This window comes from Dermacentor albipictus, chromosome 2 (assembly GCF_038994185.2).
Source record: "Dermacentor albipictus isolate Rhodes 1998 colony chromosome 2, USDA_Dalb.pri_finalv2, whole genome shotgun sequence".
NCBI lineage: Eukaryota > Metazoa > Arthropoda > Arachnida > Ixodida > Ixodidae > Dermacentor > Dermacentor albipictus.
Window position 1 is genome coordinate 162,133,491 of NC_091822.1, and position 20,820 is coordinate 162,154,310.

The window sequence follows — 20,820 nt, forward strand, 5'->3', positions numbered from 1 at the left end:
GTCATTGAGACCAGCTATTTGTTTTGACGCTACTATGGGCCTATCGAGGAACGCGTTTTGATTTCCACCTAACAAATGACACCGCAGCGTCAGCGTTCGTGATGCGTTGGCGATGCGGAACGCTGGAAAAAAAATTGATTATTCAATGCGTCATGAATTCAATTCTGCGCTCTATAGCACGATACGCCATGACGGTCCGCTAAACCGTTGATTACTCGGCGTTTCTACTATACACGGTTACGCGGAGAGGCGGCGCGTGCATGGAGAGCCTAACGTATCACGTGTCATGGTATCGTATCACGTGTCATGGTGTCGTGTCACGTGTATCGCAAACTTGGCATCCCTAAGGTTTTACGTTTCGGAACGCAGACGCAAAGCGGCAAGATGCGCGCGCGGTTTTGTGGGCTCCAACCATGAAGGAAGGAAATTGAGGAGAGGCCCTAACCCCTCCGTGCGCTAGGAGAAAAGTGTGGAGGAAATGACGTAGTAGGTTCTACTTTTTTTTTGCTGATATCTTATTTCTTTGGTGTAGCGGCCACGCCTTTCGGGCCACAATGGCGGCTTTGTTATTGTGTGGGCTCACACGTGTTGCTCCGTAGGTTTCGTACCGTGGCAAAGGCGCTGTGCCGGCAGGTTTGCGTTGGTCTCCGTGTTTTGTTGCGCTGCATTATCTGGACCGTGCTCTACCGGATGTTGCTGTGGCCAGGTGGGACAGGAGGAACTAAAGTTCGTGAAATGAACGCGCATGCAACGCTGTACGCAATGTACCGCGCCATGGCAACGGCAGCGGACGAAGGAATATCCGCGGGAAATTTTGCCCTCTTTGGCGGAATCATGCTAACGCGCTAATGATTGTTTAGTATTGCTGCGGAGCGCGCGCGTCCGAGCAGCACTGCTGCGCGCAGCGCGTCGTGGTTTCGTGAGAGATGTAAACAAGAGAGGAGAGTTGGCCCGATAGGCGGAGCAACGCCATGAACAACGCCAACTTCCGGCTTCACTTTAGCTTCACAAAGAGTGACGTCACGGCTTCTCCTCAGTTTCCTTCCTCCGTGGCTTCAACAAATTTTTGGGCTGTCACCGAGCGCAAGACCAGGGGCTGCGCCAGGCTGGGGCAAGGTGGGGCAGCCTCTCCTCTCTGAACATGACTATACTCGCCCCCACCCCCCCTCTTCGCCGCCCATCGTACGCCTTGAGTGTCAGCAAGTTGTCCCTTTAGCTGGGTCCTTCACAGAGACGCCCCTGGCCCCCTGAAGGACCTCGCTTATCGCAGCTGTCCCCCCAGAAGAAAAATCCTGGCGCCTCCGCTGTACGAGAGGTTACGCAAAGGAGAAGGATTCGGCCGTGCTAGAGGCGACGAGCACACTCACAGGCGGCGGGGGGTGGTGCGGTACGGGTAGAATAGCGCGTGGGCCATGCTTGACGGCCACGGCGCGTACCACAGGTGGCGGCGGGGGCGGCGGGGGTGGATGAGGGTGCGGCGGCTGCGGCTTCCGCTCGTGGTGTTGGTGCAGCGGCAGCGGCGGCGCCTTGTGCACGACGGCGTACGGCCGGCCCGATCTTTCCTCGGCCACGGCCATGTCGCCCTGAGCGATGTCCTGCGCGCTGGACGCAACACCAGGGCGACCGTCATGCGGTTGTCGACGCTTCATACGCACATACAGAAAGGCAAATACTAAATACTAGTGAGACACTAGACAGAAACACTAAGTTAGTTTACACTGATCAAGTGTTCCGCCAGAACATTATTTTCTCTAATTATGTCGAGAGAGGTTCACTACCAGAACAGAAAATGAAGGTCGAACTTCCATTTCATTTTGCGCCAATGCCCTAGCACCGGTACGTCAGTGTGACGTCAAGGATTTCCGAATTTTCTACATTTATTGTATTTGGGCCGTTGAGGCACTGTAACAGTTGCCGAAAGTTGGGAACTTCAGCCTTTAGCTTCTTTAGAATACAGTGTGATCCATATTAAGCGACAAAAAAAATGCCTAGGTCCTAGCATACGCCATCAAAATTCATGACGTCATGGGGTGCAGTTGCGGGAACTTCCCGGTGGCGTCGCCACCTGGCCATCATTCACGTTAGCGTCTTTTCTGCCTCATCAAGCTTCCTCTTACGGCAAGCATGGACTATTTTTCTTATTGTACAATGATAATTTATGAATAGAGCTGTTGTTGATTTTTCTTCAGTGTTCCTTTATTTTGCCCATGCCACATGCTTTCTTTCTTTTTTCATTATATACGTGAGGAAATGTTGGTACCCTACTACTCTTATACTTACGCAAGTCGAACCTGTCCTACTCTCATGGACTTCCTTATCCCATCTGCGCAATCCCCGATCTCCACCCCCGATTGTATTTACCTTCCGTTGGCGCCTATTCTGCTATTCTAATAGACCACCATATATCTGAACCACGAATTACGTGACCTACCGCACTGTGCTTCTTACTCCTGGTGCCTTAGCCAAAGCACTCTTGCTTGCGCAAATCCCGAGTGCGCTTCTTGAAGGCGCCTGGACTGCACAAACCCTTGCGACACATAGCGAACATTCATCTGCGAGCGTGTTCAAATCGACTGTCTCGGTATTATTTTTCCACATTTACTTTTTCTGATCAATCTTACTCCCTTTTTCCCTCTCCTCAAGTGCAGGGGAGCCAAGTGGGCACGTCCTTGGTTAACCTTCCTCCTTTCCTTCTTCGTTTCCGCATCTCCCTTTCTCAATCTCAACTCCAAAGTGATCCACCCGCACGTGACCTGGACCACGCAGTCCTGGACAGCACTCGAAAACGACAGTAGTGAAGATTCACCGTCCGTTCTGTCCTTCAGCAGGCTCCTCCCGGCCATCTTCGATTGTGACGCCATCCTGCGGACTTCTTTCCACCGCCGTCAACGGACGAGCGTCGTCGGCCGGTAACGGCGACCCAGCGCCCTCTTCCGCCACTTCTGCGAAGAAGCAAGGCGGTATAGTTTGGGAGGTGCATACAGCTTCCTGCTAAGATCATTAGAAGGAACCCTGGCGCTACGATCGTTGAGCTACCATGGGAATGGTGGCTAGAACATGGTTTTTTCTCATCTTGGTGATTGTGGCTTTATTTACTTGGCTTTATCTGCCTATAATGCCCTCAAGTTTAAAACAGTCGTAAATAACTAAATACAGAAGGTAACAAGAAAGCCGCAGTGCCACCCGAAAGACGAAGCATTGATTGCGATAGCAAATTATTAGACAGCCATACGAAGTAAGGTTAGTCGTTTCATCAGCGGCATATACTGCTGTAAACATTCGCTTACTAACTAAGAACGTAGTCACGCACACAGGCAAACACGAACACACCTCACTCGACGACCACCACCAACACTCACTGTGAGAACGCTGGCGTGACCATGGGAGCGTCAGCAGCGGCGAACGAATTCACCTTCGTGCTACCTCTCGCTCCAACGCGAACTAGACGCGCGAGAACACACGCACACGAAGCCATCAGCTATCTCAGGTTGGCTAACCTTCGAACCCAGCGCAGGTTGCCTCCAACGTAGGACGCGCGCAGTAATTGTGTTAAACTGAACTTGCCCCCTAACCCCTTGGGAGCGCAAGAAGACACCGCCGCATCAAGACGCCATCCTTCCCACCATAGAGTTTCTCACTATAACACCTAGAGGGTAATCTGGCGCCACCGTCTATGGGAGTTTTTTAAGGGGGCACCGTGCCGTCATGGGAATGACGGTATATGTGTCTGCGAGGCTTGTGTTGGCTGGTGTTGTAAGAGGCTTCGTCTAAAACGTGGATATGGCTACGCAAATAACGCGTTCTCAAAGTAAAATCTTCATAAGATGTTTCCATTCACGCATATTACATCTTTACTCCCCCACGATGCATGACCAAGCGAAGAAAAGCAAGAACAGACGACCAACTGTTTCAAAGCGAGCGCGAACCTTGTCGTCTGTCCTCCAACTTTAGCGGCCCGCTGATACTTTTTACGTAACATGTAGTCGTACACACAATAACAAGTTCTCATAGTTTAACGAAACATGTTCTCGCGTAGTAATAAAGCTAAAACAGCTTTTCACGTGCTGTTCTAGTAGAAAATGAATCATTGTGACAGACGGAACGGTACTTGCCAAGCGCGTCTTCAAGGCGTCCTGTCTCTATGAGAACGATGCCAATCCGAATCCACAATATACCGACATTCCCATGCATACCACAGCGCGGCAGCGCCAGATTTCCCTCTATAGTCGGATACAACTTTAGAAAAAAGGGGAGGCCCCGCCCAGATGACCGAAGCGGCGAAGTCACCGGCCGTCTGGCGCATGACGTCGGTCCAGAGTGCGCGCTCATTGGTGGATGCTCGTGTGCATCCTCGGAGGAGGAGTAAACGCCCCCTTTTTTCTAAAGTTGTATCCGACTATAGGTAATGTAGCGAGAAACTCTATGCTTCCCACGGCTCACTCTCGCACGCTTTCGCTTGCACTTAGCAAACGGCGCGCGGCCGCAATGTACTTGTACCTTATACGGAGCATCACGGCGACGCCGACGACAGGGTAAATTCGCCTGGAGTGTCCACATAATTGCCATCCCAGTAAGAAAGACTGTGCGGCACGCACGTGCATAATCATGGCAAACTGTTGCATTTATAACGCAACGTTTTGTTGTAGACGGTTCGCTTTGCAAAGTCACAAAACCGTTTGAAGCCCGGAGGACGAAGCTTAGGCAAATCCATTCGCTAGCCATAATTCCCATGCTGACTGAGCCGCCATGTTTGGAGCTCCCACAGACACTAGTGCCTGGGTCCCCTATAGTGCGAGTATTGTAGGCAACTCTGTACAGGAGAGATCCAAGGAAATTGCTATTAATGCTTTCAAAACATTATCTTATCGCTAGCTGAGGACAACGCTAGCTGAGTAAGCAGAGGCAGTCCAAACAGATATCGCGTCTATCATCAGTACTATGTTCCGCAAATGTTTAATTCACTTCTTTCCGTGATGATGATGCCCGAGATTTTTTTATATATATATACCACATATTTATTGTGCCTATAGAGGCGGGCTTCCGAAAATGGCTAAGTGCACTGAATGTGTGAGCATGGTGCTCACACATTCGATGCTTTGTCTACTAGGCTTGTTCTATCGTTCCTTTGCATATCACCCAAGAATGGCGCGGCGACGGCATTTACCTCCATGGCCATTGGTGACACCGTATGCGACGAGAAGGGACACGATCAAGATGCACTTCGTCCTTGACGGTCTACAAGAGTGAGAGAGACAGAAAAAAGTCACAGTTTCACTCGACAGGCGAAGCATTGATACAGCAAATTTTTAGACAGGCATACAAAGTAATGTCACTTCATTTTATCAGCTGCACAAACCGCTGCACACATTCACTCACTAGCTAAGTTAACAAGCACGTAGTCAGGCACGCACAGGCCAACACGAACACGTCTCACTCGACGATCGCGGGCACTCGTTGCCACAACGCCGGCGCGATAAATAGCGGCAGCAGCGGCGAGCGAATTCCACTTCGCGCTGCCTCGCGCTTCAACGCCAACTAGGCGGGCGAGGACAACGCAGACGAAGCGGTCAGCTGTGTCCGGCCGGCTAGCCTTCGAACCCAGCTCAGACTGCCTCCAAGATAGGGAGCACGCAGCCGCGCTCAGCCGCCACAACTGGATGATGATGATTGTGATTATAAGAAGCGGAAAAGACGCTATATTCTGCAGCCCATTAGGGAGCTCGGCGCAGCGCCGCAACTGGAGTAGAAGATGCGCATTAGTCTGCCCTCTTCCCCCTCTTCTCCTCCTCATAGCGCGCGCACATCTCCCTTCTCACCCTTCTTGCATGCGTGAGAAGACGGCGCGCACCCTCCCCGCCTTGCTCCCTTGTGAGCGCGAGAAGACAATGCTGCATCAAGCCACCCTCCTTCTCGACTCACTCTCACGAGCCCACACGTACGGCGCGTGGCCGCGATATATTGCGATGAGATATATATACATATATAACTGGTTTAACATATATATTTGATATTGCGATGCCATAGGGAAGTGATTGCGATGAATGGGAAAGGGATTGATATAACCCATAAGACGCTATTAAACGAGCGTCGCCGAACGCTCTAGGTAAGCGACGTCGAGTGTATCAGTTAAAACAAAAAGCAGTTAATTTTGATAACATAACTGACAGCCGGGATATACTAGTTGGTCTTGATTGTTAATCTTTGTTGGACAGCCGGGATGAGTTGGTCTTTGAATTTACAGCGCAAGAACCAACACGGACGACAGAGAAGCGCCGTACTTCTCTGCCGCCCTTGCTGTTTCTCGCGCTGCATACAAGTAAATTAAAAGACGAGTTATTTCTGCACCACTCTCCTTCGACACACTCGCCGAAGTTGCGACGCACTCTGAAATTTAATTTTTGATTAAATTCTAGTAACTACAGACAGCAGTTTAGAGTTTACATATACATGGAGGCTAGTAACCAGTTCTTTGCGTTCCCTTATACCAGTACAAGGGCGTCTCACATTGTGACGCCATGTGAACCCTTTCTCTGTGGTCGGCGGTCGCACAGGCGACCTCTTATCCGCAGCCAAACGCTGCAGCCAGGTCTGCGACAAATTGGCGCAGCCATAAGCCGCGCCGTTGTTCGAACTTTTAGAACGTTTACTTAGTTATTTATCGTTTGTAATAATTCAAACATTTCCTTTGCTTCGGCGCAATTAAGGCCGTAGGATAGCGATAGTTCATGCTCCTATTAGAGTCGATCATGTATATATATATGTATAGTAGGTATTAACCGGAAAACAGTTATGTGTACGGTCATGTTGCAATCGCTCAGTAGGATGCTCCATTTCTGTAGGTTCTTTCCTTCTTTTATCCTAGCCTCGCGCAATCTGTTTTACAGCAACCGCAGTAACTTAAGTAACTCCTTTATCATTTTTGCAGTTACGTTTGCTTTCCTTTTTTTTTTCTTAAGAGTCTGCAAACATCGAGTTCGTGAACTGCGTCGGCATATACAGATGAAACGGGAAGGTTAAACGGCGCGCATGTTATACGTCCCTCCGCGTAATTCTCCGTTCGGTGACTTGGCACAAAAACGATGAAATGTATAGTGCGCAGATAAACAGCGACCACTACAAGTACTGTGAAATAGTACGATGAACAGCGTTGGCAGGACAAAAAAAAAAAAAAAGATATGCTTGCGTATGCACATATGGTGCAGTTAATGAAGGCGCGGGTTGCGGCACTCATTAATGATTCAGTTACGTACACCGCTATAGCCAGTTGCAAGGAGCAGCTAATATCGCGTCATCTTCCTCTGGCTTGAACTGCCATATCGCGCATCGCCCCACGTGATCCCAGAAAGTGGGCCTCGATCGCACGTCGACATTCATTCAAGAGGGACGTATACGCGTTATTCTGGCAACATCTCGTCCCTCAGCACATGCCTTCCCTCGTTGAATCAATTCTTAAATCATATTTCTTTACAGACGAAATCAGAGATAATGAGAGAAATAAAAGTAAAGCAAACGCAAGAAGGTTGACCAGAGGTACCGGTACCTCCAATTGGCTGCCCTCTACCGGAGAAGGGGAGAATCTGTAAAAAAACATTCTGGACAACGGACAAGCAATAAACGTCCCTCAAAAGTGCTGCCGCTATGGCGTGCTTCGCTTAGCAAAAGATGACCTTGTATACATTGCGTGCACCCATGTGTTGCAAGTTATAAGCGTCTCTATACCACAAGGCTATCGAGACAGGTTACCAGCACAGACCGCGCGTTCCCCAGCAGCTCGAAGACTTCGATGAGACAAGGCGGCAGGAGAGCTTAACCGCACTTCCGTGTATGCCTCCCGGAAAAAAAAAAGAAAGAACTTAGTCGTCAGTGAGCTGTCGTTCTACTGCCGAGCACGAGGTCGCGGGTACGACTACTGACCGCGGCGGCCGCATTCCAATCGGCGCGGCACGCACAAATGCTCCTGCACTTTCTAGGTGCACGTTCAGAGGTGGTCACAATTAACCCGGTACCCTCCCACTACGGTGTCTCCCTCCATAGCCGATGTTTCACTTCGTTAAACCCGAGTTTCCGTTACACCCCAGTTCGTCTTCGACGAGTAACAGAAAGGACGCGGATTTCGAGCTGCTTCGAACCGAACAAGCGTCCCTTCACTTACCCCATGGCGGCGCGGACAGGCTGGCTGGTTCTTGCCACGCCGCTAAGCGCCAACCTCGACGACGAGACGTCGCTGAAGCGCAGGCCACGGAAGGCGATCCGAAAGAAAAGCGTCGACGACGGAAGTTTGCGCCGGACGCAAACAGGCAGGCCGCGGGTGTAACCCTAACCTGGCCCGCCGACTGATTACCGCGCGGCCGGGGCGGCCACGCGCCGTACGCCGGCGCTGACATCGGCACACGCGGGCGACTCACTTGCTCCGCTGGACGCGGTGCGCCACTGATACGTGCGCTGGGGTTTTGCCGTCGCGCAGTGAGAAACGCGCCCGTGGGATGCGCTTGGTGTCTCTGACCCCCGGCTGTGTGTCCGCGTAAGCTAGTTCTGCGATGAGAACCCGAGAAATGCCGCTTTCTTTCTGCAGCTTGCGACAACTGTTTTCGTCCGCGTCTCGAGGCTGAGACTAACTGTCTTTGGAGGAGAGAGAGAGAGAGAGTAGTTGTATGATACAAAATGCAGAGAAGTATATTCCTCTAGCCAGCTACTCGGCGTTGGGGGAAGGGGAAGAGGGAAAGAAAGAGGGAAGAAAGAGGCGCATGATGGGGGACGACGACGAGAGAAGGAGGATGTAAAACATATGGCAAGCATTTTGGCATGTTTAAAGCCTACAGTCCAGGCTCGCACTTTTTAAAAAGTTCAGTAACACCTAGTGTAATGGTTGTGGTCGGGCATGAAATAGATGGTAGCTGGCCCATGCGGTCGTCCAACTTATCCACGCTGAGGAGGTTGTTGAAGGGAGAGACTTGTTCTCATCGAGAACGAGGAATTTGGGATTTAGTTACAGTATCTACATGAGAACGTTACAGTTCATCAGTATAACATGACTGAAAGAGGAATGCACACTGAGGAGCCGCCAACGGCTCCTTAAATACACTATGTCCTCCCTAGATCCCTAGGTGAGGGAAAATGGCCGTTCAACCTGCTACCAATTCGGAGCGTTCAAAGTCATCGTAGCCGACCCTCCTTTGAGGGGGAGGGTTTGCACACACTTCCGCACAGGTTTCACTGACCACGCCGAGGTGAGTGGGTTCTCGCAGACACGGGTTTTGCCCCGAGCAGGCGCCTCTTCATCCCAGTGTTGACTCCGCAGACAATGGCCGCCGCGTCTGTCCATGACGTCTAAGCCCCGTGAGACGGCCGCCAGATATCTTCTCCCAGGAGTTCCACCGCTTCTAACAAGCCGTGGCGGCCACGGTGAATCCGCGAACAATACTTGGTCCGCCGACTGCGTTTAGTCATAGCGGCGCCTAAGGGGTGTTGATGCGGCATACCGTCGTCCCTACAAAACGAGTCGCCGCGGCAGGTGGTTCCATGGTCGCTTCTGGGAAGCTCGCCACCCTCGCAGCTGCGGCTGACTGGGAAGATTTTGAAGGTCGGTATCCTTGCAGGCCGTTCGTAACACGGGATGGCCTTGCAACTCGATCCTTCCCGAACATGCGTGTTGGCAGGGGCGTAGGGAAAAAAAGAAGTGGGGCGGTGGGAAGCACACCGGGCACGTACTCCCCCCCCCCCTCCTCCTCTCGAAATTTCGGTGTACCAGGGTTATCTGGTATAAGGCAACGTGCGACGACACCCGCCTGCTCCGTCGCCCTCGCTCGTCCTAGTGCCCCCCTCCCATCCACACCCCTGAAAAATTTCCTGGCTGTGCCACTGCATGTTGGCATGCCGTCGACCCTTTCCACGACGTCGATATATATAGGAGAACGATGTTTCTTGACTGTGGCTGGGCCGCGCGTGAAAGCCTCATGTCTCAGATTCAGAGAGCGTGTTCGTTCTACATTCTTGTGTTGAGAAAGTCTCTAAAAGGTGCACATATCGGTCTATGGTACCTAGCCTCGGATTCAGAGCGCTTCCAGACCAATTTTCTCTCAGTGTAGCGCCAGTGATCACAGAAATTGCATGGAGAGGCACAAATGCCGGTCAGCCGCTCCTTGCAAGCATGCATGGAGGCGTGAACGCCTCCATGCCCGCAAGAGGAACAGGGAGAGATTATAAGAGAGGATAGAATGTAGGACCACTTCTGAAGGAAAGTATTTACACTGCACAATGTAGTAACTAAGTTAGTAAATAAATAAATAAATAAAAGCGACTGTGTAAACATGACAAAGCCATAGCTCGCTTGTGCCGTGAAATGATAGGTTACAGGGCTGGAATATACGAAACTGAGTGTTATTGTGAACGACCAAGCTCTGCAAACCGGAAAACACGAACTAAAGGCAGGTGGCGACGCCACCTTCAAATTTCAGCAACCCATAGAGTCATGGATTTTGAAAGCGTCTGCCAAGGAACAGTTTACCGCAAAATAAACGATAATTTTCCACCGGGGAATGTCAAAAAAAGTTAACTTTGCAACTTTAGGGAACCTTATCTGCAAGAAACCAGTGTCGCGGCTCGGAGTACCGTTTAGGCTAGGAATCCTCCAGCCACACTGATGGGTACGTCCGGGGATAGGAGCGCAAGAAAAAGGTTTATTTTACATTAGTTTCATTCACATTAGTTTTACATTAGTTTCATTTCACCAGTTTAACATTAGCTTCACATATGGAAGCCCACTCCATGTAGGAGCGTATTGAATGTCTCACATCACACGTCAGTACACACCGTCACTGCACCAAATGTGTCCTCTATTAAAACAGTCCTCTTGCCTGAGAGACTGAACTAGGAAATCCGATGACTATATCTCGGTCTATGATAATCGTCGAACCGCTCGCAATATCCCTCTGATGTTCTTGCACCTTCGCCGGACTCCACCTCCAATGTTACACCCCAAAAAACCTCGCTTACGAGGCAACCATGTGAAAATTTGAGAACTTGAGGTCGACGCGGTTCCCACGGTAGTCCTCGACGTTTGCCCCTTTCATGGATTAGTGGGCTTCCAGTGACGGCTGGCTTGATGCCACCCTTCGCGGTTGTTACCCCGTCTACAGAAACCGGTGGTCGTTGTCCCCTGAGGAAAGTTTCTTTGTTTACCCGTCAACAGTCGGCATCACGGCTGCGTCGACGTCCGGATAGGCGCTGATGTAGAGGGGGGGGGGGGGGGGGGGGGGGCTTCTTCGTGGGAAACACCAACGGAATTTGTTGCGTTGAGACGTAATAGCAGGCTCAAATGCGCGAACGCATGTGAATCTGTGACGTAAGATTGACGTCATAAGCACTACGCGGTTCGGGCGCCACGCGCAAAAATCGTATAGGAATGTGGCAATTGGCCCAAAAGAAAGGTCTCTTCCCCAAAAAACTATTTTAAGAAACCGATCTCTCTTTTCGTTTTCGTACAAAGGAGACCAACGTGCACCTCGCTTTTACATTTCGCCCAATTAGGAATGCGGCCGGAGCGACCAGGATCGAATCTGTGACCTTGAACTGAGCACCGCAAGGCCGTCCACTAAGATATCATCATCAGCAGCAGCAGCAGCAGCCTGGCTACGCCCACTGCAGGGCAAAGGCCTCTTCCATATTTTTCCAACTACCCTGGTCATGTGCTAATTGTGGCTATATTGTCCCTGCAAACTTCTTAATCTCATCCGCCCACCTGACTTTCTGCCGCCCTTTGCTGCGCTTCCCTTCTCTTGGAATCCAGTCCGTAACCCTTAATGACCATCGGTTATCTTCCCTCCTCATTACATGCCCGGCCCATGCCCATTTCTTTTTCTTGATTTCAACTAAGATGTCACTAACTTGCGGTTGTTCATCGCCCAATCTCCTCTCTTCTTATCCCTTAGCGTTACACCCATCATTCTTTCCACAGCTCGTTGCGTCCTCAATGTAAGTAGAACCCTTTAAGCCTCGAGGTTTCTGCCCCGCAGGTGAGTACTGGTAAGACACAGTTGTTATACACTTTTCTCTTGAGAGATAATGGCAACCCGCTGTTCATGATCTGAGCAGCCTGCCAAACGCACACCAGCCCATTCTTATTATTCTGATTATTTCAGACTCATCATCCGCATCCGCGGTCACTAGCTGCCCTAAGTAGATGTATTCCCTACCACTTCCAGTGCCTCGTTACCTATCGTAAACTGCTGTTATCTTCCGAGACTGTTAAACATTACTTTAGTTTTCTGCAGATTAACTTTTAAACCCACCCTGCTCTGCCTGCCCAGGTCAGTGAGCATGTATTGCAGCAATTTGTCCCCTGAGTTACAAAGCAAGGCGATATCATCAGCGAATCGCAGGTTACTAAGGTATCCTCCATTAACTCTTATCCCCAATTCTTCCCCAATCGAGCTATCTGAATACCTCCTATAAACATGCAGTGAATAACATTGGAGAGATCGCATCCACCTGCCTTACGCCCTTCATTGGGATTTTATTGCTTTATTTAGGGAAGACGACGGTGGCTTTGGAGCCGCTATAGGTATCTTTCAGTATTTTTACATACGGCTCGTCTTCACCGTAATTCCACAATGCCTCCATGACTGCTGAGGTTTCGACTGCATCAAACGTTTTCTCGTAATGAATGAAAGCTATATGTAGGGGTTGGTTACATTCCGCACATTTCTCTATCAACTGATTGATAGTGTGAATATCGTCTATTGTTGGATGGAGCTCCTGTATGTTACCAGCTGTATCCTTCTTAATCAGGAATCCGAAACTAGTTCTCGTCTCTCCGCTAAGCCTGGGTAGCACAGGACGCATCCGCCTTTTTTTTTTCAATATATATGCTTCATTTGTCCTCCTAACCTTACTGAGCCTTAGTACATCCTATTTAATGCGCAATAATTTGTCTAATAGCACTTGCCTCTCTAGATAACGTTCTGACGTCAAACGTTGCCAGGTTCAGATTCCAATGGCAGCCTGTCCGGATCCACAGATTCTTAGCACCCTCTGCTGCGTCACAGGTCTGAGCACCGCCGTGGTCAGTTGCTTCGCAGCTGATGGGGACTGAGAGCAGTGGTTTCGTTGTTGTATTCATATAGGAGGTTGTGGCGAAGTGCTGCATGAGGGTGGCCAATCCTGTTCTGGAGAGGAGGTGGGTTACCGGTTCTGGTCACCGGGATCAGACCGCACTCCAGGCCTGTTCACGCAATTTTATCAACACGTGGTTTTTTTTCGGTGGAAAATTTCGCGGCACCGGGCTTCGAACCACGGTCCTTTCTTACGCGAGGCGGATGCTCTACCGCTATGCCATCACTGCGCGCGCCGCCGCAGCCAGCTAAAACTCCGATTTCCGTACGTATGTATGTATGTACGTGAAAATTTAAAAAAAGAATCTCTCATCGGGCACCCGCCGAGCCGATTTAAAGCGAAATATGCCGCGTTTACGAGCTAAAGCTAAATCTAGTGATGGCAGGGAGCAGATTCTTTTGTATAGGATCCCAATTTAATAAAGACGACGTCTTTCAAAGGAAAAACATCACCAGTTTTTCGTATGGGGTATGTTTCTCAGCCTTCTTCGTAGGGTCGATCCCCAAGAGTGTGTGGTTTATAAATGTGGGCTGATTTGTGCTGCTGGGACTGTGCCATTACGGCCCCTGGTCGCCATGATGTGCCAGATACACGTACACACACATACACACACACGCGCGCGCATATATATATATTGTTACGTGTGGAAATACACAGATGAAAGAGGCTATTTACGGGGCATTTACACTCGAGCCAGACCACCAGGCGGACACTCGCTCGCGCCAAGGACACAGACCCACTTCGTCGTCGTTCTCGCGGCGGCTCGTCCCTTGAGCATCGCTCGATGATATCGTAATACTAGCCCTCGGCGGCAAAAGCGCCGTCACGGTGCGGTTAAATATCCAAGGCGCGTGGAGAGTTGTAGGGTTTGAGTCGGGCGACGTGTACAATGCCACTGGTTGTCACAGCGGAGGACGTAGTGGGCGTGGCTAGAACGATTTCGTAGGTGACATCGGTCACTTGGCGGAGCACGCGATATGGGCCTGTGTAGCAGGAAAGCAGTTTTTCACACAGGCCAACTTTACGCGATGGTGACCATAGCAACACTTGTAGAGCGGTTTGCAGAACGGCCGATTGAACAGTTTCTGACTTTCTATTAGTAATAGTGTGTCTCCGTTTATTGCAGATGCCCGCGAAATAAAAAAAATACCAAGTTACATGCCCCTTACGCGTCGTGATTGTAGCGCTCTCACACGTTTCCCGTACAAACGACTACAGCATATAACAATGTTTTCTACCGCTTAAAAGGCGACAGGGCAGTGATGAAGCCGTTGGCTGTGCGATTCACGCCACCGGTGTCCACAACTCGCGGCGGTTCACGATAGCGATAAGCACGCGAAGCGGCAGCACACCCGGCTAAATGCCGTGTTCGTTTTTACGCGGAGCGTTTGGGAGCGTTGAAATCACGGCGCGCAAGCAAACATGTCACCTGTTTTCTTTTTCTTTACTTCGCGGGCTCAGCAGTAGGCGGAAAACAACTACTGTTTAATAGATGGAATGGCGGAAACTGTTTAATTGAATGTCTTGCAAAGCGCTTTACAACTTTCTAATTAGAAGTTTTTCCTAACTTCATTGCTTCAGAAGTTGGTTAATTGAGCTTTGCTTATTATGCAATTAAGCAGAATACAAAAAAAGTGCGACTTACTCCATACAATAGTCAGCAACATGCATTTGGTCGTGTCGTCTCAGAGTGCATCGGCACAATTTTAAACGCTGGCTAAAATTAGCTGGGACACCTGGCACATGTGTGTGCGCGTGCGTGCGTGCGTGTGTGCGTGTGTGTGTGTGTGTGTGTGTGAGTCAAGCAGGGGTGAAAATAATAGCTCGACGTAAGGGACGAACGTTGGGGGTCGCCAACTTGTCTGACAGCTCCTGGAACGTGTTAGACGCGCCCCTGCGCACCATAGTAGGAATGCGACGGCGATTGGATGTGGTCGGGGAACTCGCGTGATGCCAGGAAAAGGATCCGCATCAAACAGGACAAGCGCATACAACACGCGCTAAGAAACTCCTCCGCAGTGCCAAGTGTTACGCTTGACCGACGGGGGCTGGCGATCTTCGGAATGGCGCCGGCAGGTCTGCTGCGGCGGCTCGCTTTGAAAACAACAATACGTCAGTCTCCATCCCGTTGGCGCCACCATGTCTGCTGGGACGACTCGCTTTGTAAGGACCACAATGCGCCGCGTTCCCCAAGCGAACGACGCCGAGATGTCCGCACACAGTCTCGGCGGACCATGTATTGTTAGTGGATTCGCCATCACTGTCACGGTTTCTTTGAAGCGGTGGAACTCCTGGAATAAAAAAGTTTTGCGGTGCCGTCTCACGCAGCTTAGAAGTCGTCAGTCAATGGGCAGACGCGGCGGCCACTGTCTGCGGAGTCGACTCTGGGATAAAGCGGCGCCTGCTCGGGGCAGCACCGTGTCTGCGAGAACCCTCTCACTTCGCTGTGGTCAGTGAAACCTGTGGGGAAGTGAGTGCGTAAACCCTCCCCTCAAAGGCGGGTCGGTTAGGATGACTTTGTACGCTCCGTTTGGTCGAACGGCCGTTTTCCCTCCCCTAGGGATCTAGGGAGGGCAGAGTGTATTTAAGGAGCCATTGGGGGCTCCTCGGTCTGCATTCTCTTTCAGTCATGTTAGACTGATGAAGTGTAACGTTCTCATGCAGATACTGTATATAAATCCCATATTTCTCGTTCTCGATGAGAACATATTATGCCATGCGGGCTTTTCAATAATCAAAGTAATTAAATGCCGTCCTGTTTTTTTTTTCGTTGAAAAAGTAGAGAGAGACATGGTGAACAAAGATGTATTTTTGTCTCTGCAACAATGAACAGTATTTACAATCAAGGAACAAGTGGACCAGCCAGAAAAATGAAGACATTTTGGTGCCATGTGCGCAGATGATACGCTGAGGGGCAGTGTCCATGGTGATTTATATCAGGTCCTGAGAAAGTGGGTCAACTTAAGCCTTAAGTCTACATCAATCTCTTCCAGTTGTCACCATGGTGTCTGGTAAAGAGCAGGCTTGACGAACACACATTTCCTGCACAGAAATAAGAAGAAAAAGAAAGCCTGTAAGAACTTCCAGAAAGTATTGAATATGATGCAACAGACATCTGCTGGAATTCAAATGAAATTGAAAGTCTCAGTCACACAAAAGAAATAAATTTGTAAACACGGGAGAGAGTGGTTAATAGAGTCAACGCTCATGACAATGGTCCGTAATAATACAATATAATCTGTAATGATCTATCACATCATTACATCCAAAGTATTTTCTATTGAAAATTGGAGCCGTGGCAAATCGTGAAACAGTGGAACTTTGCATAAATTACCATCTAGATTACTGGAACCCAGAAATGACCTCAAAAACTATGAAAAGATTGGCATTAAGAAACGGGAGCGGGGGATCTATGGAAATTCATTTATGGCAGCAGTACAAACGCTCTAGCAGCATGACACCTTGCTGTCAGCCGTTTTTCAGCCACTGGCTGCCAGCAAAAGGCAATTTTCTTGCACAACAGCAAAATACCTTGTTGGCGAGAAGGTCAGTCCAAATTATATTTCTGCCCTTGTGACCGACTTCCCACGGTGCCGGCAGGTCCAAGCATGAAGGAGGATGCCGGCAAGAGTGCCTGCATGCTCGGGCCTGCCGACACTGTGGGAAGTTGGTCACAATGGCAGAAGTAGCTGGTAGTAGGTATGGTAATACTATGGCAGAAGTAGCTGCAATACAGCTCGAGTTCAACTCGAACTCCGCATCTGGCCTTCGTTGCACTGCGACCTGGCTTGATCACATCAAGTGCTTCCTTCGCAGCATAGACGTCTGCAAAGGTTTGAAACGGGTTAAGCGTAGCGGCACCATCAGCCCCCGCAGCACTCGGCCAACAGCGGTGGTTGACGGTGAGCAGCTTGTGTGGTCGTTTTGAAAAGATGCCATGGCTGGTGGGGTGTGTCACAGCACACCGTTGTGGGAAGCTGCTAGCAAAGCTCGCACTCTTTGTGCATCGTGCTATGGTGCACGACTACTTACAGAACAAGCCGTCCTTTTGATTCGAACAAATTTTCGGGTCCCCTTCGAGTTTGCATTATCGAGATTCGGATGTACGTAGTAATGGCTGTGGACTGTAGTACACATGACAGCAAAACACTCACCCACGTGTCTAGAAGTGATGTGACTGAATACTTCTCGGGCATTTTGTTGAGGTGTACGTCTAATGAGTGAAGAATGTTTCTTAGAAACTGCGTCGAATCTGAAAGGAGAGACAGGGAGCAAAAAGAAAATTAAGAGGACTGTAATAAATAGCAGTACATTGCTGACTTCATAAAGGTATACCATTCTGAGTGCTGAGCCAGAAAAGGAGCAAATTTACCTGCAGGCATATTTTAGTGTCTGTTTATGTTTGGATAATTTAGAAAATAAGCTACTTCAACAGCCTTCTTTACTATCATGGATTAGCAGGGCTGGGCTGCGTCACAATTCAGGCATTACACTCTCGGAAAAAGTTGAACACGTTTACACATGACTGACTCCATAGAGCTGGCACAAGCAAAGGAAACAGAGCTAACTTGTGCAGCCTTGTAGTGTTAGTGAACCAGCTGCTTTCTATTGCTTGTATTAGCAATTTGTTTAATGTTCATAATTAACGAACACACTTCATAACATTGCTTGCATGTGGCCAAAAGTATGGTCCCTGCTTCTTGCAAATTTTAACTGAGCGCCGCATTTGGTTCTTCAGGACCCTGGCAAAAGTTGCGTAAAACACTTTTGGGTGTTTCTAGTCGCACTAATAGCTTTGCTGTAAAATGTCTGTACTTATGTACATGCCTAAAAAGCAGAAAGCGTCTTCAAGATGCAGTAAACTTCCATTGATTCGACTCTGATGGGACAGGTAACATTGACTGAATTATCTGATGTGTTTAATTAAACCAAACAAAGAAGAAAATGGCAGAATACGCCTCAAATTCATTTGGCAAAATTTGCCATATTCTAACACACTTCTGAATTAAACATGCACTCGTGTTCTATGTGTCCAAAGTAGAAAACTAACACATACCCAATTTTTAGCAAGAAAAATGGGCAACGGTCTGGTATGTGTTGAACAATGGCAGACGATTTCTTAATGTCAGCTTTGCTGCACGGTCCTTAAAGTAAGCTTCGACGCAATACATTAGTGTTATGCGGTAAAGCTTGCGAACACCGTTTTGGTTTTGTATGCGATTGCACTGCGCAAGCGGTTTCCGGCCCAATGGTCTAGGAGAAAAAAAAAGGCACACTTTAGAATCAGGTAAATACCGTAATCACACGTGAACTTCGGTTTTTGTTTGAAAATCTTCCTAGTGCAGGCCTAAACTAGGCGTTTTCGACAGAAGACATGTGTGCACCTCATTCATTGTCCCATAAGGTTCGCCCAGGCAGATGTTGCCACTGAAGGGGTTGCTGCTGGGGTCACCACAGGGGTGAGGTGCACGCATGCTGATGAGTAAAGTTCAAATTACCCAGCGAAGGTCAGTTTGAGGATCGGAATGACGAAAGTTTTGGCCCATGGAAATGCATAGGTGCCAGACGGGACCTTCGGTAAGGATCGAATTGACCAAAACATCTGGTTAGCCAGAGTCAAATTACCAGAAGCCTACTGTAGTAACTTAGGATGGTGCCACTGTGAGCCTTAGACATTGCTTTGCGCAACGCAGATCACGCTGCGAATGTGGGCCCCACATCCATGTTTTGGGATTTCTCAGGGCACTGGAAGGCAGCAATTTCGTCTTCAGAAAGCATCAGTGAAGAGAGAGAGAGAAGTTTAATGATACGAAATGCTGAGAGGTCGGCCTGAGGTATATTCCTCTAGCCAGCTACTCGGCATTGGGAGAAGGGGAAGAGGGAAAGAAAGAGGGAAGAAAGAGGTGCATGATGGGTGGCATCAGTGAAGAGGAAGCTTTTAGCTCTAATGCAACCAATTCATTATCACAAAATGCAGGAGTGCTCTCACTCGGCAGTCAGGGAACTGAAGTGGGGCTGTATTCTCTAGCATTTGATTTCGGTTTTTGTTATTTTCACCCCATCGTCGGCGCAAACACAACTCGCACGCTGCTGCACTGACATTACCGCTGAGATCGGCCACTAGGTGTGCCACGTGATAAGTAAAGAATTGAAATTTAGACAGAACATTACAAAGTACAGGCACAGAATTAAATTTGTTGCATTCTAAAGGAAAAGCTAAATTATAGTGACTGTTGAAAGAACGTTATTATTATTTTGGTCTTAACTTTTTAAAGAGATTGCTGAAGGATCTAAAAATACTGAAATATTTAATGCGTCAGGAACAGATGTTGCAATTCTGCAAATGCTTTAGGAGCTATAGGTCTCCTAACAATTCCCTGTGGACTTTCACTTCATGCTCACTATATACAACTACGGTCAAAACAGTAAATATGTCTTACCGTACTGATCTCTGCTAGCATTGCACTGGGGTGGCCGGCTCGGGTAATTTTCTGGAACCGCCACAGTTATTGGAGGAACACAGGGAAGGTTCTTGTCATCTGCAGCATTGTGCAATAAAAGGCAAGCAACAGTATAGTGCAGCTGCTGCAATGAAATTCACACAAGAAACAGTTTTTATCCTTTTGCCTGCACTGAATGTTACGGTAGCACTCCTGCATTTTAATGATTATTGATATTGTTTAAGCACTGGTTTTCGTGATGCAATCATACCAGCTCACCCAGCTTACAGTGCTTATTTATGCCCTTGAAGCTTCTCTATAGACTAAGGCCAGCTAGAATGACATAAACACTGTTTGCTGCTCTACAAAGTGTGTGCAGAGAAAAAGAAATTCAAGCTATCAGCAACAACAAGCAATGAAGATTGCATCAGGGGTGCATGCACATAATAGCAAGATTGCTCTTGATGGGTTGTACATCAGAAACCCTTTTCATATTAGATATTAGCTGCCACATGCAACCATAACTTGTATAGCACGGCAAACTTGCATACTAATTCATACTTGTGAAGGAGAACTGGTCAACGCCAAAGCAGACGGGAACTAAGTATGCCCAAGACCTTACAGGCGTGGATCCAAGGTAGCATCAAGGAGGGTTGTGTTACTGCTCAATTTTGCCAGCACGTGAGTGCCAGCATGACTTGTGGGTAACACAAGCTCCCAAGCACCCCCCCCCCCCCCCCCCCCTTTCTGAACACACCAGGGAGACCTAACTTAGTCCTTACTTAGTACCTTACATAGTCCACAGTCTCCTTTAGTGTTGACTGTCCACTATGAACATTCACCAACTATCCCAATTTTCCCTGCTAATGCAGAACCAATCCAATCGATCAGGTGACTGAGCCTTCGCTTTCAAGAGTCCAGTTAAGAGAAGTTGGCTCACCCAGCTGGCAAATGAGGTGGACAGTGCGAGAGCCTAGGTGTTGACTTGGGTCTAGTTGCACCTTGAAGCGCTGGTCTAGGTGGGCAATCTCGCCCTGCAGCAGGTCGGGAATCTCCACCGTTTCCTCTGGTAGCCGCCGACGCTTGGCTGGCATCTCTGGTGAGCTGCAAGCTCTGCACACACAGAAAAAAAAAAATCGGTGGTTAAAGTGACACTTGAAAGAAAAATCAGTTTAGACTGATTAAGTACTGTTTCAAACAACATCTTTTTTTCATTTCGTGGTAATCGTATGAGGACATCTAGAAGACAAAACGAAGGTCAAACTGTCAT

The 20,820-nt window shown here is 48.9% G+C and overlaps 2 protein-coding genes across 5 annotated transcripts in view; both read right to left on the reverse strand.

Annotated features, from left to right (window-relative positions):
• LOC139056220 (salivary peroxidase/catechol oxidase-like) overlaps nucleotides 1-8,398 on the reverse strand; it is a 39,293-nt gene extending 30,895 nt beyond the window's left edge. The window contains exons 1-4 of the mRNA XM_070534255.1: nucleotides 8,153-8,398; nucleotides 5,165-5,235; nucleotides 2,807-2,942; nucleotides 1,368-1,602 (exon numbers count right to left, since the gene is read on the reverse strand). Coding sequence (XP_070390356.1) covers nucleotides 1,368-1,602; nucleotides 2,807-2,942; nucleotides 5,165-5,235; nucleotides 8,153-8,157 — 447 coding nt within the window. The 5' untranslated portion in view covers nucleotides 8,158-8,398. The remainder of the gene's footprint in view (nucleotides 1-1,367; nucleotides 1,603-2,806; nucleotides 2,943-5,164; nucleotides 5,236-8,152) is intronic.
• A 7,501-nt stretch (nucleotides 8,399-15,899) lies between these two features.
• Nucleotides 15,900-20,820, reverse strand: part of LOC139056221 (mediator of RNA polymerase II transcription subunit 15-like) — a 142,445-nt gene continuing 137,524 nt past the window's right edge. For all 4 annotated transcript variants that reach the window (XM_070534256.1, XM_070534257.1, XM_070534259.1 and 1 more), the window contains 4 exons: nucleotides 20,491-20,663; nucleotides 19,551-19,649; nucleotides 17,265-17,362; nucleotides 15,900-16,152 (listed from right to left, as the gene is read on the reverse strand). In XM_070534256.1, coding sequence (XP_070390357.1) covers nucleotides 16,090-16,152; nucleotides 17,265-17,362; nucleotides 19,551-19,649; nucleotides 20,491-20,663 — 433 coding nt within the window. In that variant the 3' untranslated portion in view covers nucleotides 15,900-16,089. The remainder of the gene's footprint in view (nucleotides 16,153-17,264; nucleotides 17,363-19,550; nucleotides 19,650-20,490; nucleotides 20,664-20,820) is intronic.